General features: G+C 37.5%; 4 protein-coding genes across 5 annotated transcripts; 3 read left to right on the forward strand and 1 right to left on the reverse strand.

The window, feature by feature from the left end:
* The first annotated feature begins 607 nt into the window (after nt 1-607).
* Nucleotides 608-1,988, forward strand: LOC106317310 (protein argonaute 6-like). Its single transcript, XM_013755149.1, has 7 exons — nt 608-655; nt 775-912; nt 1,009-1,137; nt 1,245-1,310; nt 1,400-1,463; nt 1,563-1,673; nt 1,765-1,988. Exons 3-7 carry the CDS (start codon nt 1,133-1,135, stop codon nt 1,834-1,836), a joined length of 318 nt encoding a protein of 105 aa, XP_013610603.1. The 5' UTR covers nt 608-655; nt 775-912; nt 1,009-1,132; the 3' UTR covers nt 1,837-1,988.
* Nucleotides 1,989-4,907: 2,919 nt separating this feature from the next.
* LOC106316964 (alpha-barbatene synthase-like) lies at nt 4,908-7,533 on the forward strand. Its single transcript, XM_013754830.1, has 7 exons — nt 4,908-5,009; nt 5,109-5,391; nt 5,660-6,041; nt 6,120-6,341; nt 6,426-6,564; nt 6,669-6,902; nt 6,980-7,533. The coding sequence occupies exons 1-7, from the start codon at nt 4,908-4,910 to the stop codon at nt 7,271-7,273; spliced, it is 1,656 nt and encodes a 551-aa protein (XP_013610284.1). The 3' UTR covers nt 7,274-7,533.
* A 4,391-nt stretch (nt 7,534-11,924) lies between these two features.
* Nucleotides 11,925-15,279, reverse strand: LOC106319007 (probable receptor-like protein kinase At5g18500). Of its 2 annotated transcripts, none has more exons than XM_013757201.1 (8): nt 15,050-15,279; nt 13,901-14,527; nt 13,715-13,819; nt 13,517-13,639; nt 13,263-13,433; nt 12,723-12,852; nt 12,440-12,652; nt 11,925-12,334 (listed from the first exon to the last, which is right to left on the reverse strand). In XM_013757201.1, the coding sequence occupies exons 2-8, from the start codon at nt 14,512-14,514 to the stop codon at nt 12,221-12,223; spliced, it is 1,470 nt and encodes a 489-aa protein (XP_013612655.1). In that variant the 5' UTR covers nt 14,515-14,527; nt 15,050-15,279; the 3' UTR covers nt 11,925-12,220. The 2 variants fall into 2 exon arrangements, with proteins under 2 accessions (XP_013612655.1, XP_013612658.1); XM_013757204.1 differs by lacking the exon at nt 15,050-15,279 and adding an exon at nt 14,645-14,731.
* Nucleotides 15,280-17,091: 1,812 nt separating this feature from the next.
* Nucleotides 17,092-20,014, forward strand: LOC106319397. The gene is made up of 2 exons (XM_013757711.1): nt 17,092-17,493; nt 18,303-20,014. The coding sequence occupies exons 1-2, from the start codon at nt 17,385-17,387 to the stop codon at nt 19,841-19,843; spliced, it is 1,650 nt and encodes a 549-aa protein (XP_013613165.1). The 5' UTR covers nt 17,092-17,384; the 3' UTR covers nt 19,844-20,014.
* The last annotated feature ends 324 nt before the right edge of the window (nt 20,015-20,338 follow it).

The raw sequence follows: 20,338 nt of genomic DNA on the forward strand, positions 1-20,338 counted from the left end.
GATTGTAGATTACTTAATCTTTAGAAAATTTCACATTGAAATTTTTGTGATCAATGGTTTAAAACTGTTGTTATAACAAGTTACAAATGATCATAAAATCATATGAGTATGAAACCTCATTTAGTAGATATTCAAATTAAAAATATGTATTTTAATAACATTTAAATTAATCTGTATACCATATAAAATAAATAAATATTTTGATTTTAATTTTTTTTAAATATGCATAATATTTTAATTGAAATAAATCAGATGTTTTTATAATTTTACTTTGATCAAATCATTAAAATATATTTTACATATGATTTGTTATTATTAAAAAACTAAAAGAAAAGTTATTTATTTTAAAAGTATTTCACTACGAAGGATGCAGATTATTTCTTAGTATTTTATTTAGGGCAATTCTCTATCATAGCACTTTTGAAGTTTTTGTCTCCAAAATAGCACCAGAAAGAGAAAATCACGTAAATGACATTCATGGACAAAATATCCCTAATACCCTTCTTTTAAAATTAATTAAACAAACAAAAAAAAAAAAAAAATCAGAACAACCTCTCTCTCACGCCAACCACGGAAAAAAATGGCCGGTGGCGGTAGTATTTACTAGGCATCACCCAACACCGTGTCTACGCCGTCCTACGCAACCGCAGCACAGGTGATTTCAGTTTCTACATCACCCAACAATGTGTCTCTGTTGGTATTCTTCCTTTGGTTTTTATAGGATTTGCATATGATGTAGTGTTCTCTTTAACTTCTTTTACTGTCTTAATCTAGCTTGGTGGAATCAATTCTCTGTTGGGAGTAGAGTGCTCTTCCAGCATCCCATTGATTAACAAAATTCCCACCTTAATCATGGGCATGGATGTATCTCATGGGTCTCCAGGTCGTGCAGATGTTCCTTCAGTAGCAGCGGTATTGCTTTATTCTTACTTTGCTTGTCCTTTATTTGCCGTTGTGTCTGGTTCCCATAGGATCTGATTCCTCGTCTGTTTACTTTTCATGTCTCAGCCTGTGCTGTAAGGTTGTTGGTTCAAAAAACTGGCAGCTGCGAGAAGTCAGTCACCAAAACTGGAAATGATTGATTCGCTCTTCCAACCAGTAGACGACCCTGTGAACGGCGACAACCGGTATCATGAAGTAAGTGGATGCTATTTAGTCAGCTTGATTTTTTGTAAGCAACCAGTTATCACAAGATATTTTAAGTGTCTTCTCTTTTGCTCGGGCCAAATTTATGTTTCCAACAGTGAATTGTTTGTGGAATTTTTCAAGACAAGCTATGCACGAAAGCCTAAGCAGATTATCATGTTCAGGTACTAGCAGTAAACTGTGTCGTTTGTTTTGTTGTTTAACCTCCAGTATCTAAAAAATGTTCTTACACAATCATGGGCGTATTGGTTAGGGATGGAGTAAGTGAATCACAGTTCAACCAAGTCTTGAACATTGTGGTGGATCAGATTATAAAGGTCGTGTTTCAAAGTTCCTTGTCCAGATCTGGCTTCTATCAAATTATGTTTCTAGTGAAAGTATTATATTGAACAGTTTGCTTATTTAACACAATGCAGGCGTATCAACGTCTTGGTGAGACCTATGTGCCAAACTTCACTGTCATTGTGGCTCAGAAAGACACCACACCAAGTTGTTTCAAGCTAAGGGTCATGAAAATGTTCCTGCAGGTAAAGAGGATACATTTTATTTTCTGCATCAGTCACACTACGATTCAATTTTTGTATCATAACTCTTTTATCATAAAAAAATGTTTGTCAGGAACCGTTGTGGACACAAAGATTGTACAAAATAGAGAACACATATCAAACAGAGAACATTAAAATAGGATAGCTTGAAGCATTTTCAATAATTCTATCGAGAAAGTGTTAAATGTGGTATCATTATAAAACACATATGTGATATAGGATATCTTTTGGCACTTTCAGGATGAGTTTCTAGAAAAATAAAATGAGTATGTTTTCTTGAATAAGTCTGTTTTCGAAGAGAATCAAAAGCGTGTAAGGAATGTTAGACAATCTTTGTTCAGGATGACTATCCTAATTTGGAACTTAATATTCCAAAAAAAACATAATCAAAATCTATAAGAAAATTCATTGGCTATAGAAATCACCAAAATAGAGTTTAATGTCTACAAAATAGAGAACACATATCAAACCAAGAACATTAAAATAGGATAGCTTGAAGCATTTTCAATAATTCTATCAAGAAAGTTTTAAATGTGGTATAATTATAAAACACATATGTTATACAGGATAACTTTTGGCACTTTCGGGATGGGTTTCCAGAAAAATAAAACTTTCGGGATGGGTTTCCAGAAAAATAAATGAGTGTGTTTTCTTGCATAAGTCTGTTTTCGAAGAGAATCAAAAGCGTGTAAGGAATGTTAGACAATCCTTGTTCAGGATGGCTATCCTAAATTGGAACTCAATCTTCAAAAAAAAAAACATAATCAAATCTATAAGAAAATTCATTGGCTATAGAAATCATCAAATATAGTTAGTTGTCTACAAAATAGAGAACATATATCAAACCGAGAACATTAAAATGGGATAGCTTGAAACATTTTCAATAATTCTATCAAGAGATAGTGTCTACATGACCAAAAAGATGAATCACATACATGAAAAAGAAGATAATCTCAATTACTTTCCAATAGTACTTTACAGGTTAGGGAATTAAAAGTATATAACAAAGACTTAGGATAAAACTTGTCACATCTCATGCTATTTTCTTTATTAACCAACAAAAGTACTTCATCACACAAAGGATTAAATACTGCCGCCATATAATGAGAACATTATTGAGATATAGTATAAATATGCATAGAGATCACGTTGATTTTTAGTTAAAGCCACTACCAAATCAAACGATTGAAGTGAGTGACTTGTCTATGTCTCTTTCTTTTACTGCTTGAAAACGATCATTGATCCTTTTTCTCTTTCTGAGTGATGATGATCAGTAAGCAAATCTTGACAGCAAATATAGATTAATACTTTGTAAAACTTTTTAAATTCATTCTGGTTCTGATGTTGATGTTCTGAGCAGCACCACTATCTAAAGTTCAAACAAACCACAACACAAAACATACCAAACCGATTTGAGGTGGTACAGCTGCAACATCCACGAACACGTCACGTTTGTATCCTTTATGTTTATCCCTGCAGAACAAGAACACTAAGATTCCAAAGAGGACGACAGTAACTCCGGCAACAACTCCTGCAATAATGCCAGTTTTTGGCTTGCTTGAATAACCTATTCACCACAGACAAGACGCCATCAGCAAAAATAAATTAAAAAACTTTAATACTTTTGAATCTGTTGGAAGTAAAGAAGATATGGTTCAAGCAATGGCGCACAGTAATGTAGCTACCTGAACGGGCAACCTCAGATATACAACGGTGAGGTTGACCAACACCACAATTCAAGTTGTTAAAACCATATCAGATCACTGCTAAAGAAAAACAGATTTAACATAAAGTAGTGGAACGTACTTGTATTTTGGGATCTGAAATAGAGTTTGAGGAATCTGGCCATTGAGATTATTGGAATCAAAAAGACTGTAAAAACATAGTTTCAAATTGATTAAGAAAGAGGAGCTTCCAAAAAAAGAAGGGGATCACAGACAGAGAGAGCAGTAACTTACAGATTTATCAGGTTTGGAAGACCAGTGAGTGACACAGGGATAGTCCCGTTAAGTTTGTTCCTACTCAAAGTCCTGCTTGGCCAAATACAACAGTGAATAAAGACACATGCTAAAATCTGAGAGAGCCATAACTCTGAGAGAGCCATTAGAAATACATGCTGGTATGCAAACTTTCTATTGGAAAACTAGAATTAGCATCACACAAAAGTTTGCACTGCAATGCATAATATATTAGAAACCTTTCTGATGTACCTTGGAAGAGGATAAGTTTCCAGCATTATAAGAAAATGGTGTTCCTTCCGTGAACAGAGCTAGCTGTAAACCTAATGAATCCCTTACATTTTCTTATGCTTGAGAAGCCTCATAGCACGAGCTTTGAGAGCTTGTTGAACAGGACCAGATCGTGTCTTTTGAATATGCTCTCTGTATTTGTAAAGCTCAACACCAAGCTTTTTAATCTTATCTTCCACTGATTCTCCTCTTTTATTTATCTGTCAAACATTTACAAAAACCACAATCATCTGATCGGTGATCGAACACACGATTTATACCTAGAGAATAAATATCTCAGTGATTCGGATTCATAATTCTCTACACAGGACATTGCAAAACGATTTGGAGATAAGAGGGAAACGAGAGAGAGGACGAACCCGATCGGAGGCACAGCTTCTAGATACATCACCACAAAGCTAATATCTGCAATCTAAAGTCTGCGTCATGTAACTTAACCCCAGCATCCGTAGCTCGGGGACAACAACGACGAACCTGATGACAACCACAACGAATCTGATGACGACGGATGTGCTGACCTGAAGACGGTAGATCTGATGACGACGGACGTCATGTAACTTAACACCAGCATCCGTAGCTCGGGGACAACAACGACGAACCTGATGACAACCACAACGAATCTGATGACGACGGATGTGCTGACCTGAAGACGGTAGATCTGATGACGACGGAAAGAAACACGGCGGAGCAATGGTAATCCGTCGTAGGTGAAGGACGAGGAAGATGAACACGACGGGATTGTTTCCGACGATTAGATTTTCGAATTTTTTTTTTTAATTAATCAAAGGAGAGGGCATAAGGGTAAATGGTCCCCTTTAATGAAATCTATTTTTGTAATTTTGGACCTTGAGTGCTAGTTTGGAGACAAAAACTTGATTTGGTGCTATCTAAGGCATTTTCTCTTTTATTTATATATATATATGTCTACCCTGGAAAAGGTCTGCAACACCCTCAGCTCTGTCTCCCTATGGAAGAAGTAAAGAGAGATCAGAAAAGCTACTTAAATTTTTCAAAATTGCTACCCTCTCAATGGGGTGATCACTTTCTCAATATCTCCATTGCCGATTCAGTGAGTCCATTTATATATATATATACTCGGACAAAGCATATGTATACATGCATGTATTATTCCTTAAATGGTATATCTTTGACTTGTATTGACTTTCAGGATTTTGATGTGCTTGCAAGAGAGATGGAAGTACTAAAGCCTAAATTAAGAAAAAACATATTCACGTTTTCTTCCAGAGACAAAGACGCAATGAAGAGGAGCATTCTTTCGATTCATGTTCTGGACAGTCTTGGCCTCGCTTATATTTTTGAGAAGGAGATCGTGGAGACCCTAAAACATGCTTTCGAGAAGATAGATGAACTGATCACAGATGAAAATGATCTGTACACAGTCTCCATCATGTTTAGGGTTTTTAGAATATATGGTCATAATATGTTGTCTGGTAAGTAATATTTTTTTTCTTAGGATGGGTTTCTTACCGGAATTTAAGAAACTGTTTCTTAACTTTTAACTAAAAAAACTAAGAACCGGTTATTAAATAAAGTCTTTAAAAACCGGTTCTTAGCTTTTTTAGTTAAAAGTTAAGAAACAATTTCTTAACTTCCGGTAAGAATCTCACTCTAAGAACTCCGGATTAATCATGGTATAATATCTTAATGAGTTACGTATGTGTACGTTATATATTAAATAATATATATTTTTCCATGTAGATGTTTTCGATAGATTCAAAAGAAACGACGGTAAATTTAAAGAAAGTTTAATGGAAGATGTCCAGGGCATGCTAAGCTTCTACGAAGCAGCGCACTTCAGGACAACGACAGATCATATCCTGGATGAAGCGTTGAGCTTTACATTGGACTATTTGGAGTCACTAGCTACAGATAGCAAAGCGATCCCACCACATATTTTAAAGCATATACAAAATGCTCTTTACATACCGCAGCATCAGAACGTCCAAGTTCTGGTTGCAAGAGAGTATCTTTCGTTCTATGAACAAGAAGAGGACAACGATGAGACACTACTCAAGCTAGCCAAGCTCAATTTCAAGTTCTTGCAACTTCACTACATTCAAGAATTAAAAATTATCACCACGTGTGTGAATGAATAAATTTTCTTATGAGATAGATGTAGGAGTATTATATATATATAATTTTTGTTCTATATTTGCAGGTGGTGGAGGGAACAAGACCATACGAAGAACCTCCCACACGGCTTCAGAGAACGAACATTCGAGTGTTGGTTTGTAGGATCGATGATGTATTTTGAGCCACAATTTTCACTTGGGAGAATTATGTCGGCCAAGTTTTTCTTATTGTTCACCTTTTTAGACGATGCTTGCGATACTTATGGTTCAATTCCTGAAGTTGAAAGCGTGGTTAACTGTTTTGAAAGGTATCTATATATATACACCTAAGAAACATCTATTTGGTTTCATCAGAAAACACTGACAACCATTGTGAATTGTTATTTGAACAGATGGGATCCCGAGTACATGGAAAATCTTCATGGTCACATGAAGACTGCCTTCAAATTTGTGATGTCTGTTTACAAGGAGTTTGAAGAAATATTGAAGTCACAAGGAAGATCATTTGCGTTGGAGAAGATGATAGAAGAGGTGATAACTACTTACAACACCTTCGTTAATCTTAAATGCCCAAATTTACATTTATTTAGTGGTAATGAAGTTGTGTATGATGTTTAAATCTTTGGTATAAGCAGTTCAAGATAGTCGCGAGAACAAATCTTGACCTTATCAAATGGGCAAGAGCAGGTCAAATCCCTAACTTTGATGAGTATGTAGAGGCTGGTTCGTATGCAACCATAGCATGTTCTATTATGGGACTTGGAGAGATTGGTAAAAAAGAAGATTTTGAGTGGCTACTATCTAGACCAAAGTCTGTCCGATATCTAGCACGGAAGACACGTCTCTTGGATGATATTACGGATTTTGAGGTACACATTATAATTAGAAAGGTTTAGGTTAATCAATGATTTCATTTTGTTACCTAAATGGCTCATTGTATTATCAGGAGGATATGAATAAAGGGTACACTGCAAATGCGCTTAACTATTACATGAAACAACATGGAGTCACGAAAAAAGAGGCAAGTAGGGAATTTCGTAAGATGATTGGAGATATCAACAAGATTGTAAACGAAGAGTGCTTAAAGACAACCAACATTTCACGTCCCGTTCTTATGCAAGTCGTCAATTATGGACGCATGGTGAATATTCTCTATACGTCGGATGATGTCTACAATCACCGTGAAGGAAAACTAAAGGATTATCTCACTGCTTTGCTTGTCGATCCGATACATCTTTAGTTAAGAGTTTGATAGTACATCCATTTGGTTTTCTACTTTGTGATTGTGATGTTTGTGGTTGATTTTGACGTCATGTCTTTGATAAAATGTTGCCTATTCTGAGGAAATAGAGCTAAACCGTATGCAATAAAATTAGTTGCAAATGACTGAACACAAGGATTTAGCCTTTTAAGCTTATAATTAGAATTTCATGTTGCATTTTGGAATAACCATAGTTTGTATAGAGAAGGTATTCAACTTGAGTATTATTGATCTTAAGCATAAGCTTATATACAGAGAGAATAGGAGTAGAGAGCAAGTCACGTATCCTAGCTAGGCTATCAATACAAGGAGAGATTATAGAAACTAAAGATATTTACGTAATCATATCTAAGATATAGAGTATATACTAACATCCCCCCTCAAGATGGACATCCAGAGGTAAGTCCAATCTTGGCTGATAGAGTTTGGAATCTTGGTCGAGGCAATGGTTTCGTCAAGGCATCAGCCAACTGATCGGCAGAGCAAACATGAGAGACCCGTAGACGCTTTTGCTGGACTTGTTCCCGAATGAAATGATAATCAAGTTCCACATGTTTCATTCTGCTATGAAAAACTGGGTTGGCACACAGCTGAGTTGCTCCTATATTATCACAGTAAATTGTGGGTATGCCAGACAAAGGAATACCAAGCTCGGTGGCAATGGAGAGGATCCATTTTAGTTCCGCAGCAGTATCTGCAACAGACCGGTATTCTGCATCCGTCGACGAACGAGATACACTTTTCTGCTTGCGTGAGGCCCAAGAAATAGGCTGTTTCCCAATGTACACAGTGTAAGCTCCTGTAGAAGTTTAGTCATCCTTGTTCTCAGCCCAATCAGCATCTGAATAGGCATGAAGAGTTAAGGGAGTTGATGCAGAGAAGAATATACCATGAGTAACCGTCCCATCCCAGTGTGCGTCAGTCGGTTTATGCATATACTGTGAGAGCCTATTCACTGCAAACGCAATGCCTGGTCGTGTAAGACCAAGATACTGAAGACTACCAACTGTAGCTCTAAACATCGCCGGGTCAGCAAGAGGTGTACCAAGTGTAGCCGTGAGTATCTGAGACGAACACATTGGAGTAAGAGCGGGTTAGGCATTTTCCATTTTCGTTCGATGGAGCAAATCAGAGACATAACGGTGTTGAGTCAGACGCAGACCAGAAGGCGTGCGAGAAGCTTCAAGACCAAGGAATTATGAGAGATTTCCAAGATCCTTCAATGAAAACCGAGAAGCAAGGGTAGTAATGAACCGATCAACTAGAGGAGGAGAATTTCCTGTGACCGCAATATCATCTACATAGATAAGTATGTAGGCAATATGTGTTCCCAATCTGAGAATGAAGAGTGATGTGTCACCAAGAGAAGCGATGAAGCCAACGCTTGTAAGGAACTGGCGGATCTCATTGTACCACGCCCTCGGAGCCTGTTTTAGGCCATATATTGCTTTCCGTAGACGACATATATAATGTGGTTTGTCCTGATCAACAAATCCCGTGGTTGCATCATGTACACTTCCTCTTGAAGATGACCTTGAAGGAAAGCGTTATTGACATCTAGTTGACGAAGCGGCCAGTTATGAGCAACAGCAACGCCAAGAACCAGTCTGATCGTTGCATGCTTGATCACAGGACTAAATGTGTCATGAAAATCAAGTCCCTGTTGCTGATGATTTCATTTGGCCACCAAGCGCGATTTTAACCTTCCAACAGAACCATCAGGATTACGTTTAATGGTATGAATCCATCTACAACCCACACCGTTTTTATTAGCAGGAGGTGGAGTTAAATCCCACGTCCCCTCACGTATTTGAGCATCCATTTCAGCACCCATGGATTTACTCCATCGTTCATCTTGCAGCGCCTGAGCAAGTGTTCGAGGCTCCACGTCCCCTAACTGAGCTATAAGCCCATATTTTGGGTTTGGTTTGCGAACATTGTTCGTTGCTCGAGTCATCATCGGATGAGACACTGGAACCTGCGGCTCAGGAGCTGGTTGCGTCTGGATAGGCTCAGGAGCTGGTTGCGGTGGAGTAGGCGTTAGGGCTGGTTCCACCAGAGTTGGTGTGGGTTCGAGCTCAAGTGCAGAGTCCTCTGTTTCAGTCAGTGTAGCTGGTGTCGAACTCGTTGGTGGAGGAGCAGAGTTCAGGGGCAGTTGATGAATGAGTGGCTGGTGATAGATCGGAACTGTTGTAGTTGGAGGATAAGCTGAAGAAGAAGAGGAGTCTGGAGAAGAAGAGTTTTGAGAAGTGTTTTGAGAGAAAGGGAATATACTCTCTTGAAAAATGACATGACGAGAAGTATAGATACGTTGTGTGGACTTGTCTAGACAAAGAAAAGCACTTTGAGTTAGAGAATCCCCTAGAAACACACACGGAATGGATTTTAAATTGAATTTACTTGCACCATAGAGTCGCAGCCACGGGTAGCAAAGGCACCCAAAGACCCGGAGTTTAGTGTAGTTTGGGATGGAGACTTCTTCTCAAGGTTTGGCGTGGCATGCAATTTATAAGATAAACCGCAATCATGAACGCATAAGACCAGTATTTGATCGGCATCTTGGCATGAGTAAGCAAAGACATTCCTGTTTCCACTATGTGACGGTGTCGTCTTTCCGCAATGCCGTTGTGTTCAGGGGTGTGTGGTGGACTGGTGAGATGTTGAATCCCGTGATCAGCAAGAAACGATCTGAGACCAATGTACTCACCACCATTATCTGAGTAGAGGGTTTTGATTTTAGAACTGAACTGATGCTCCACCAGCGCTTTGAATGTAGGAAAGAGATGGATAACCTGAGACTTTAGCTTTAAAGGATAGAGCCAAATATACCTTGTGAAATGATCAACAAAGATTATATAATACTTGAGCCCATCAACTGAATAGCTAGGAGCAGTCCAGACATCTGAGAACACAACATCAAGAGGACGAGAAGAACGAATAGATGTATTGGAAAATGGAAGTTTGTGGCTTTTATTAATTGAACAAGAATTGCAAAACAAAGATGATGATATAGAAGAAGCTGGAAGAGAAAAAGCTGAAATAATTTGATTTAAAATTGATAGTGAAGGATGCCCAAGTCTTGAATGCCAAGTTGAAAGAGATGACTTGATACATGGAAAAGCTTGAATGAGAGAAGAAGTCACCGGCCACTCAAACACTCCATCATTGGCGTTGCCTTTGAGAAGTGTTGCCCCCGTTCTGAGATCCCTCACCTGAAATGTAAATGGACACAGTTGCACCATAACGTTATTAGTTCGACATAGCTTATTAACTGAAATCAGATTCTTCTTCATTTGAGGAACACACAACACATTAGTAAGAGGTAGAGGACGAGAGTTTGAGGGTAATGTGTAGGAACCAGTGTGAGTGATGTTCAATCCCGTTCCATTTCCAACCATAACATCATCATTCCCTTGATAAGGTGCATGGAGAGAGAGATTCTGGAGGTCTGAGGCAATGTGGTGTGACACTCCATTGTCCAAGAGCCATGATTGTGTTGCTTCAGACGGAGATGCAGTGGTGTAATGAGCCTGCGGAGTCCACGGCTGATGTGGAGTTTGTTGTGGTTGCTGATACCACTGAGGTACGCCCCTGCCATGAGAAGACGATGGCATGACCTGCATGAACTGAGAACACCTCCTCGCACTATGTCCTTGCATGCCACAGATTTGACATTTTCCAAGATAAGGCTTGGCATTGCGATAGTTTCCTCGAGCGGGAGAGCCAGAACCACGGTAGTTCGAGTTAGGACGTGGTGTCTGGTGATGTGAGTACTGAGCTGCATTCGCGGTGATTGGCATGGAAACATCAGTTGTTTCTTTGATAGTTGCAATAGCATTCTCCCTGTTAAGTAGCTTCTCGTGAAGTTCTTCTACCGAAATTGGAACATCACGGCCATTCACCATTTCAGTTATCACACAATAGTTGGAAACTAATCATACTTGAGATTTATCTTTATAAGTGGCACTATCAATTTGAAAAAAAGAAATTGAGCAAAAAAATTGTTTCAAAAAAAAACAATATAGTCCAATATTAAAGTTATTAACTAGTTGGTATTTCGTTTGAGACATTTAACATAGTCTCAGATAAACAATATACTCCCTCCGTTTTCAAAAGATCCATATTTTAGAAAAAAAATTGTTTCAAAAATATACATTTTTTTATATTTTTAATGCATAAATTAATTGTAAATTGTAAACTTCGAAAAACATAATTATTTTTATTAAAATTATATTGGTTAAAAATTGTGGGAAATAGTTAATCACGGAAAATAATGTATTAGTAACTAAAATTTGATATGTTTTTTTGATAAGTGTGAAAATCTTAAAACATACATTTTTCTGAAACAGAGAGAGTATTACAAATTGTAAACTTGTAAATTTGTTTCAAAAAGATAAATTTTTTACATTTTCAATGCATAAATTAATTGTAAATTGTAAACTTCAAAAAAACATAATTGTGTTTATTAAAATTCTATTGTTAAAAGTTATAGAAAATAGCTAATTACGAAAAATAACGTATTGGTAACTAAAATCTGATACGTTTTTTTAATAAGTTTGAAAATCCTAAAATATACATTTTTCTAGGAACAGAGGGAATATTACACAAGCAAACTACAAACTACACATCGTTCTACGAAGAACTTGACATAGCCTAGCATTTTCTTGGTCCGAAAACAACCTACATTGCGAAACGTAGAGGAGCAAACAATACAACAAACACTATACAAACAAATGATGTGATCTAAACCATTCTCAAAACCAAATGATGAACAAACATACTCTCCCCTCTCCTCCTCTTTCTCTTTATTACCAAAGACAAAATGAAGAAACATCACATAACACACAGGATTTTGGAGACGAACAAGGACTTGCTTCACATGAAGAAGCTCGGAAAACATTTACACCTCAGGTTATTTCCAATGCCTTATCCAGCTTCAGGCTTTTGGTCTTGGAACTCGCTCTTGTCAGTGTCTGTGCTGTTCCTAGGAGGATCTGACTCTCTTGTTGGTCCATTCTCACTCTTTCGTCTTCTTCTATCCTAAAATTCTCAAAGTCGTTAGAGCTTTTAGCAACCAAAAGATCTATCAGACCGATAAAAATAAGAAGCAGTTTTCGAAGCTGTGATCTTTTCCTTTGTTCATACCTCTCTAGGAATTGGGTACTCCTCTGATTCAAGCATACGTGCAACTTGGCTCATCCTTGGTCGTTTCTCAGACATGGGATCAACACATCTCAAAGCAGTCAAGAGTGTTCTTTTTAAGGCACTGGTAGATGGTTTCGTATTGAGGTTTGGGTCAATCACTTCTTCTGATCGTCTCTGTTGGACCATCATCTTTAGCCATTCCACCAAATGCACCTACAAAAAGTGAGCAGAGTTGATGTGTGTGTCTGAAGGCTTCTTTTAACAAACTTAAGGGATTATATACCTCAGGTGGTGGGCGAGCATAGTCTACAGGATATCTACCAGTTATAGCTTCCAATAGTACAACACCAAAGCTATAGACATCACTTTTCTCATTCAGAAGACCAGAGTTCGCATACTCTGGAGCTACATAACTGAAAAGTGAAAAAAGAAACAAGTTAACGTCTTCACATTTATTAAGTGAAGAGTGTATTGAGAGAGAGAGAGAGAGAGAGAGAGAGAGAGAGAGAGAGGCCACCACAGTTACTTACCCAAAGGTACCCATAACTCTAGTAGTTATAAAACTTTTATCAGCACCAAGCAGCTTGGCAAGTCCAAAGTCAGAAATTTTAGAATTGAATTTGTCATCAATCAGAATGTTGCTCGACTTTATGTCTCTGTGCACCACTTTTGGCTCAATCGCCTCGTGAAGGTACGCAAGCCTGCATCACCACCCCATTTGCCTCAGATGAAGAAGATAAACAAACAAAAATAAAGAAGAAACCGTAACCATAACAAGTCTTACGCTTTGGCTGTTCCAATAAGAATCTTTAGCCTTACTTACCCAAAGGTACCCATAACTCTAGTAGTTATAAAACTTTTATCAGCACCAAGCAGCTTGGCAAGTCCAAAGTCAGAAATTTTAGAATTGAATTTGTCATCAATCAGAATGTTGCTCGACTTTATGTCTCTGTGCACCACTTTTGGCTCAATCGCCTCGTGAAGGTACGCAAGCCTGCATCACCACCCCATTTGCCTCAGATGAAGAAGATAAACAAACAAAAATAAAGAAGAAACCGTAACCATAACAAGTCTTACGCTTTGGCTGTTCCAATAAGAATCTTTAGCCGTGCCTCCCATGTTAGATACTCGTGGTTTTGATTGTCTCCACGTAGCCATTGCTCCAAGTTTCCGTTGTTAACATACTCATACACCAGCATCCTAATCAAGTGTCACCACATCCAATGTTCAGTGAAGTTCAAAAAGGAATCATTTAACAGCAGAACATACACATACCTCTGCGTTCCTTCCATGCAATATCCAAGAAGACGGACCAAGTTTTTGTGGCGAACATGACCTATAGCTTCAACCTCTACTCTGAAGTCTTTGTCAGCTTGTCCTCTACAAACACCCAAAACATCAACATTACAAAAAAAAAACGAAATTCAGGAAATGAAAATCTTGAATCTTGATTTCACTTACAGATTGTTGAGCAACTTTTTGACGGCAACAGGAGAACCATTAACAAGGTTACCACGGTACACAACTCCATACCCACCATCACCAATTATATTATCCCTCGAGAACTGGTTCGTAGCCATCTGAAGATCTCTGAGAGTAAACCAATGCCCCCATCCGAGGTGAGAAAACTCAGGAAGGCCAGATAAAGGAGACGGAGCCGTCATAGGATTAGCAGAAGATACGCTCGAACCATCTTTCTTCTCCAAGTGATTAAACGATCCTGACCTGCTACTATCTCCACCATTCTCTGAATCTGCTACTACTATCCCTTTTTCAGGCTCTTTGTGCCCAAATTTCTCGCTAATGGAAGGATATCCATTGCCACCACCACCGTTGCTTGAGGAAACCTCGTCGACTCTAATCTCTTTAATCTCTTCGGAGACAGTAGGAGGAAGCTGGTGGCTAACAGGGATCTGATTAGAAGAAGAAGATCTAGAGTTTCTTCTTCTGAAAGTAAGCCATAACGATATAGCTAACACTAAAACGAATATTGCAGAGAGAACAATCACTATGATCTCCCAGAGCTCCAAACCGCTGTACTTCCTAGATAATGCATCGTTTAAACCAGATCCCATCTTCTCTATTCACCTGAAAAGACAAAGACTTTACAACTCAAGACACTTCAAAATCCCATATGAACTGATTAAACAAATAAGAGCCAGTCAGAAGAAATGTTTTCTAGGCCTGAAACTTCAGAGGTTATACCAAAACATGGGAGGGACCATATTAGATTATAGAGTTCAAATTGGAAAGGAAGAAGCAAGAAGACAAGATGTTGAACAGATGACCAGAGAAAAATCAGATTCATACAAACCAAGCATTGTGCCTAAAGTGGCTAAGTCCCAAAAAAAGTTGACAGCTGCCAAATTTTTCAGTTTTCAGACCAGACGCCAGCTAAACATTAAGCTGGAGAGAAAACTACATATGTGAAAGATTAACATTCAGCAACTTATCTAGAATAAATCTCGCTACCGACAATAAGAAACTTATCAGAAAGTCAGCAAAGCATTCCGTAGCATTGTCTGATAAAGACGAGTAAACAGATCAAAGAAGACCGAAGCAAAAGTCTAGAAGCTGAAAACTCAGAGAACTTGAGTAAGAGAACCAAACCTGATTCAGAGCGTCATTGAAGGAAAAAGGTCAGATCTCAAGCAGCATTATCTAGAAAGATCCCCTGCTTTGGATCTTTTGTAAGGAGAGATCCCTAACCTTACAGACAAGAAGACCCAAGCAATAAAAAGAAGAAACAAGAAAAGAAGTTCGGAGACCAGAGATGTCAGTGGGAAAGATTGAAGCTTTAACCCTTGTAGTAGTAGTTAGCTGTGTTCCAGAGAAAATAGATAAACAGTAAATAAAAAGAAATTTTTTATCCAATTATTTATTTATTTATTTATTTATTGTGGCTTTTATTAGCTTTGCGCAATAAAAGGTGACGACGACCGACGAAAACGAACACAGGTGAAGACCTTTTTGGATTTGTGACAAATGAAATATAGAGACTTTAACTCTTCTTGCTCAAAAGTTATCTTGATAGAATGTCAAAACTAAATCTAATTTTACTGACTCGTTGACAAACTAATCTGAACTCTTTTTGGTCTTAAAACTTGTTGAAACCAGGGTGTCTTTGGGGTTTGTCTGATTATGAATAAATGTGATGTTTATGACATTTTTATTATTATTATTATCAATGTAGAGAAAACGTCTGATGCTTTGCTTTCTCTCCAAACTGTAATTATGCAAGTAAATTATCTCGCTTATGTATGTATTCGGATAAATAGTAAAGACAAAAGAAAAAAGAATGAATCAGTGAAAGTAAACAGCAAAGCTACATTTATAACGAAACATACGCATATTAATCCATGTGGTATTATATAATTCTTACTTCATTAAGCTGGTACCTATATTAAAGTATTATCATAATAAATAATTTTAACATACGGATTAATATAACCAAATTTATAAAGTTTCCAGCTGGAAAATAAAGTTAGAATAATGCACAGTCTAATTCGGCGGCTCGATTCGTGTTGTTGAAGAACTTTTTCAAATAATAATCTCCATGACAAATTAATGACAATGACATTTAAATTTTCTTAAATGTGATAATTGAGTGCTTCAAATAACTTGGAATAGTTAAGTTGAATCCAATATTACTAGTTGGATTAATTACTCCCTGCATCAAATTAATGGTCTACGTTATAAATACTACAATACGTTCCATTTCTAACAGTACAATCATTTAATTTTCGTGGTTATTTCAGGAGTACTACGTATGATACAAAAAAGAAATTTTTAAGAATATACTAAAAGTTGTGCTATTTCATTGGTTGAAAAATGAAAATTCATTCAATTCGTTGAAAACTATACAGTAATCTCTCCCTTCCTAAAAGATCTATTTTTTAGAATTTTCATATTTTTTAATAAAACATATTAAAACTTAGTTATAAATGCATAGTTTTTTGTAATTTTATATTTCTTATATTCTTAAACCAATAAAATTTTAAGAAATATAATTAATGTTCTTGAACTTCACAATTTCTCATTATTAGTTTACAAAAATTACACTGAAAATATAAAATATGTATATTTTTGAAACAAAAGTTTTATTTAGAATATGGATCGAACAGAAAAAGTATATAATAACACTGTTTCGTTCACAGTTTTGTTTCCGTAGACTGATATGGTGTTTAATATGTCTGAGATTAATGTAAGTTTTATACTATAATTCCTTATTAAAAACGACCTAGTGGAATTTGCCAAAACACATCGAGACGGCGAAGAAAAGATTAAATGTGTGTTTTACATACGATACGACAAACCAACCCGCACTATGATAAAACTTCTAAGCAACTATTGTTCTTTGTGGATAAGCAAACAAAACATGAGAATAAAAAGAAAAAAAAACTCAGTAATGCAAGCCTGATATCTAACAAACATGCAAATTCTGATGAATTTCTATAAGCTGTTCATTAAAGTTTCACTAATTGATATTTTCATAATAAATGTTTGTTGTTGCAAGATGATTGATATTTTGGTTTGATTTCTTTAGAATTGGTTTTATTGGGCTGGTATTTGAATTATATACAAATACATGGGCTTTTATAGAAAACGTTTAAAGAAAGGGATAATATATGTAGATGAGGGAAAAAGGCACGAAAAACAAAAACAAAATAAAAAGAGGCCAAAGCCACCACCACACCACTGAACAGAACTTCCCTCTACAACACGCAAACTCAGCTTCAACGCCTCTCTCTCTCTCTCTCTCTCTCTCTCTCTCCTCGCCGTGAAGTCTGCGAAGGAGAATCTATCTGATCTCACAATATTCCGATCTGTAATAAGTGATCGTGACTTAGATAGTAAGCAGGGGGAGTTTCATTGAATCCGAGTCTCCAACACTTGAAGAAATCAAAATCGTGTGTTTCTCATCTGATTCAATCTTTATACGACGATGTTTTGCGATTGCTTCTACTGGAACCAAGAAAACTCCGAGTTGGAATCGGACTCGTCCGAGTCAAAGCCTTTCTCGCTTCCGTCTCCTCTTCCTCGATGGCCACAAGGTAATAAACAATTACCCTTTATTGGAAATTGTAATTTTTTAACTTTAGTTTGCAGGAATTTTCTTTATCAAACTACTTTACCTTTTAAAGCTCTTTTTTTTTTTTTTATCATTTGGACATTTTGGTTGGCCTTTTAATCTTTTAACTTCAAATCAATCAAACAATGGCAAGTGTTGTGCTCTTTAAGTAATTTACTTGAGTTTTTATATAACAAAAAAAACATTTACTGTATCAATGCCTGAGTTAGCTTTTGTTAATCAGACAGTTGATTTTGATTAGTCATAATATCTCATCAAGATGTGTTTTATGGCTTAAATTAGTTTTGAACTTTACTTTGCTTGAATATTCAAACATCGGTACCTCTTGTCATTTGACTGTTTCTTTGGTCGTCAATGTCATTGAACTAAAAACATTAATGTTAATGAAGAAAAATGCTGTAGACTTTTAAGGCTAAATTAAAAATCAAAAATGGTTTGCTAGAAGGTAGGTTTATGTGACTTTCAATAATGAAAACAATAATGTATGACCACTGAAAAAGACTTTTATATATATATTAATGTAGCACAATGAAGATGCTCATGGTATATTATTCTATCTTAGTTTATACTACTTGTTTCGATTCCTTACTTATTTATACCACGAGGTCCCAACAACCCCCTTGGATAATGTTGAGTAATTGTTGATAATGATATTTTGACAACTCAGTTATGGTTTTAAATTTCACCAAGTTGCTTAATATTTCTATGCCATCAATAATGATGTCATAAGCTATCTTGATTTGAATCAGAACTATGTAATCTTTGTTTCAGGCACAGGTTTTGCTACTGGAAGGATAAACCTCGGAGAAATCCAAGTGGTGAAAGTCACTGAGTTCGATAGAGTTTGGAAATGTAGCAAGTCGCGTGGTGGTAAATCGAGATGTGCTTCTTTTTACAAACCTGTAGGGATACCAGAAGGTTTCCATTGCCTTGGTCATTACTGTCAGCAAAACAACCAGCCATTGAGAGGCTTTGTCCTTGCAGCTCGAGCTAACGATCCCGACCATCATGCGGATCGCCCTGCGCTGAAAAAACCGGTGAACTACACTTTAGTTTGGAGTTCAGATTCAGACTGCTACTTCTGGTTGCCTAACCCTCCCGTTGGTTACAAAGCCGTGGGAGTTATCGTCACAGACGAAGCAGAGGAGCCTGACACTGAAGAAGTGAGATGTGTAAGAGAGGATCTCACAGAGACTTGTGAAACACGCGAGAGGATTGTCGGCGTTGGATCCTTTAACGTGTGGAGCACGGAACCGTGCTCCAGAGGGATTTGGTCACGAGGCGTGGCGGTTGGGTCATTCTTTTGCTCTACTAATCAAAACAAAGCCGACATGAACATTTCCTGTCTGAAAAACCTTGATCCTAGCTTACAAGGGATGCCTAATCTTGACCAAGTCCATACGCTTATTCAGCACTACGGACCAACGGTCTACTTCCGCCCTGAAGAGACTTACTTACCTTCCTCCGTTCCATGGTTCTTTAAAAACGGTGCTTTGTTATACCGGTTTGGTAAGCCGGGAGGAGAACCGATTAACTCAACCGGTTCGAATTTGCCATCAGGTGGACAAAACGACGGGAGCTACTGGATTGATCTCCCTCAAGAAAACGAGGAAGTCACAAACAATCTAAAGAAAGGGAACATAGAGAGCTCAGAGCTTTACGTCCACGTGAAGCCAGCGCTCGGTTGGATCTTCACTGACGTTGTTATGTGGATCTTCTGCCCCTTTAACGGTCCCGCCACGCTTAAGATCGGTCTTCTCACCGTCCCCATGAACCGCATCGGTGAGCACGTTGGTGACTGGGAGCATTTCACGTTCCGGATAAGCAACTTCAACGGCGAGCTTACTCAGATGTTCTTCTCGCAGCACAGCGGCGGCGGGTGGGTTGATGTCTCTGATCTCGAGTTTGTTAAAGGAAGCAACAAGCCGGTTGTGTACTCTTCTAAGCACGGACACGCGAGTTTCCCTCACCCGGGGATGTATCTCCAAGGCTCGTCTAAGCTTGGGATTGGAGTGAGAAACGATGTTGGGAAGAGCGAGTTTGTTGTGGATTCTAGTCAGAGGTATAGAGTCGTGGCGGCTGAGTATTTAGGGGAAGGAGTGGTTTCGGAGCCGTGCTGGCTGCAGTACATGAGAGAGTGGGGACCAACTATAGTGTATGATTCTGCAGCTGACATTGATAAGATCATTAATCTTTTGCCTTTGATTGTGAGGTTCTCTATTGAGAATTTGTTTCCTATTGCGCTTTATGGAGAGGAAGGTCCTACGGGACCAAAGGAGAAGGATAACTGGGTGGGAGATGAGATATGTTGAAGAAAGGTTTTGGCTGAGCTTAATATGGATCTGCGAAAACAGAGCTCCTCTGTTTACGTGAAGTGTGTTGTGTAATATTGTGTAGATGTGATAATGTAAAGTCTTCTTATTTGCACATTGGTTTAGCCATTTTAGTTACCACGAGATATTATATCACGGAAAATTATTTAATAATATTATTAAAAAAAACTTAAAATAATGGTTCACATTAACTTTTTAGTTTTTTTTTTGCTTTTGTATATTCCCTTTCCCCTAATATTTGAAGGTTATCATAATTAAACTCAAATTAACAAAAAGGAAATAGTAATTTACATTAAATTTTGGTAAATTTTGGTAAATTTTTATAAAAAAGAAGAAGAAGAAGGTTAGGGCTCTCTCTCTCTCTTTCTCTCAGATCCCATCGTAAAAGAATAAGCTTTTTGGTTCTTCCTCGTCCCCCTCTGGCTTCGTCTTTCGATTTTGAAGGTACGGATAGGTTAGTATGAAAACGTTTTC

Source organism: Brassica oleracea, chromosome C9, assembly GCF_000695525.1.
Source record: "Brassica oleracea var. oleracea cultivar TO1000 chromosome C9, BOL, whole genome shotgun sequence".
Lineage (NCBI taxonomy): Eukaryota > Viridiplantae > Streptophyta > Magnoliopsida > Brassicales > Brassicaceae > Brassica > Brassica oleracea.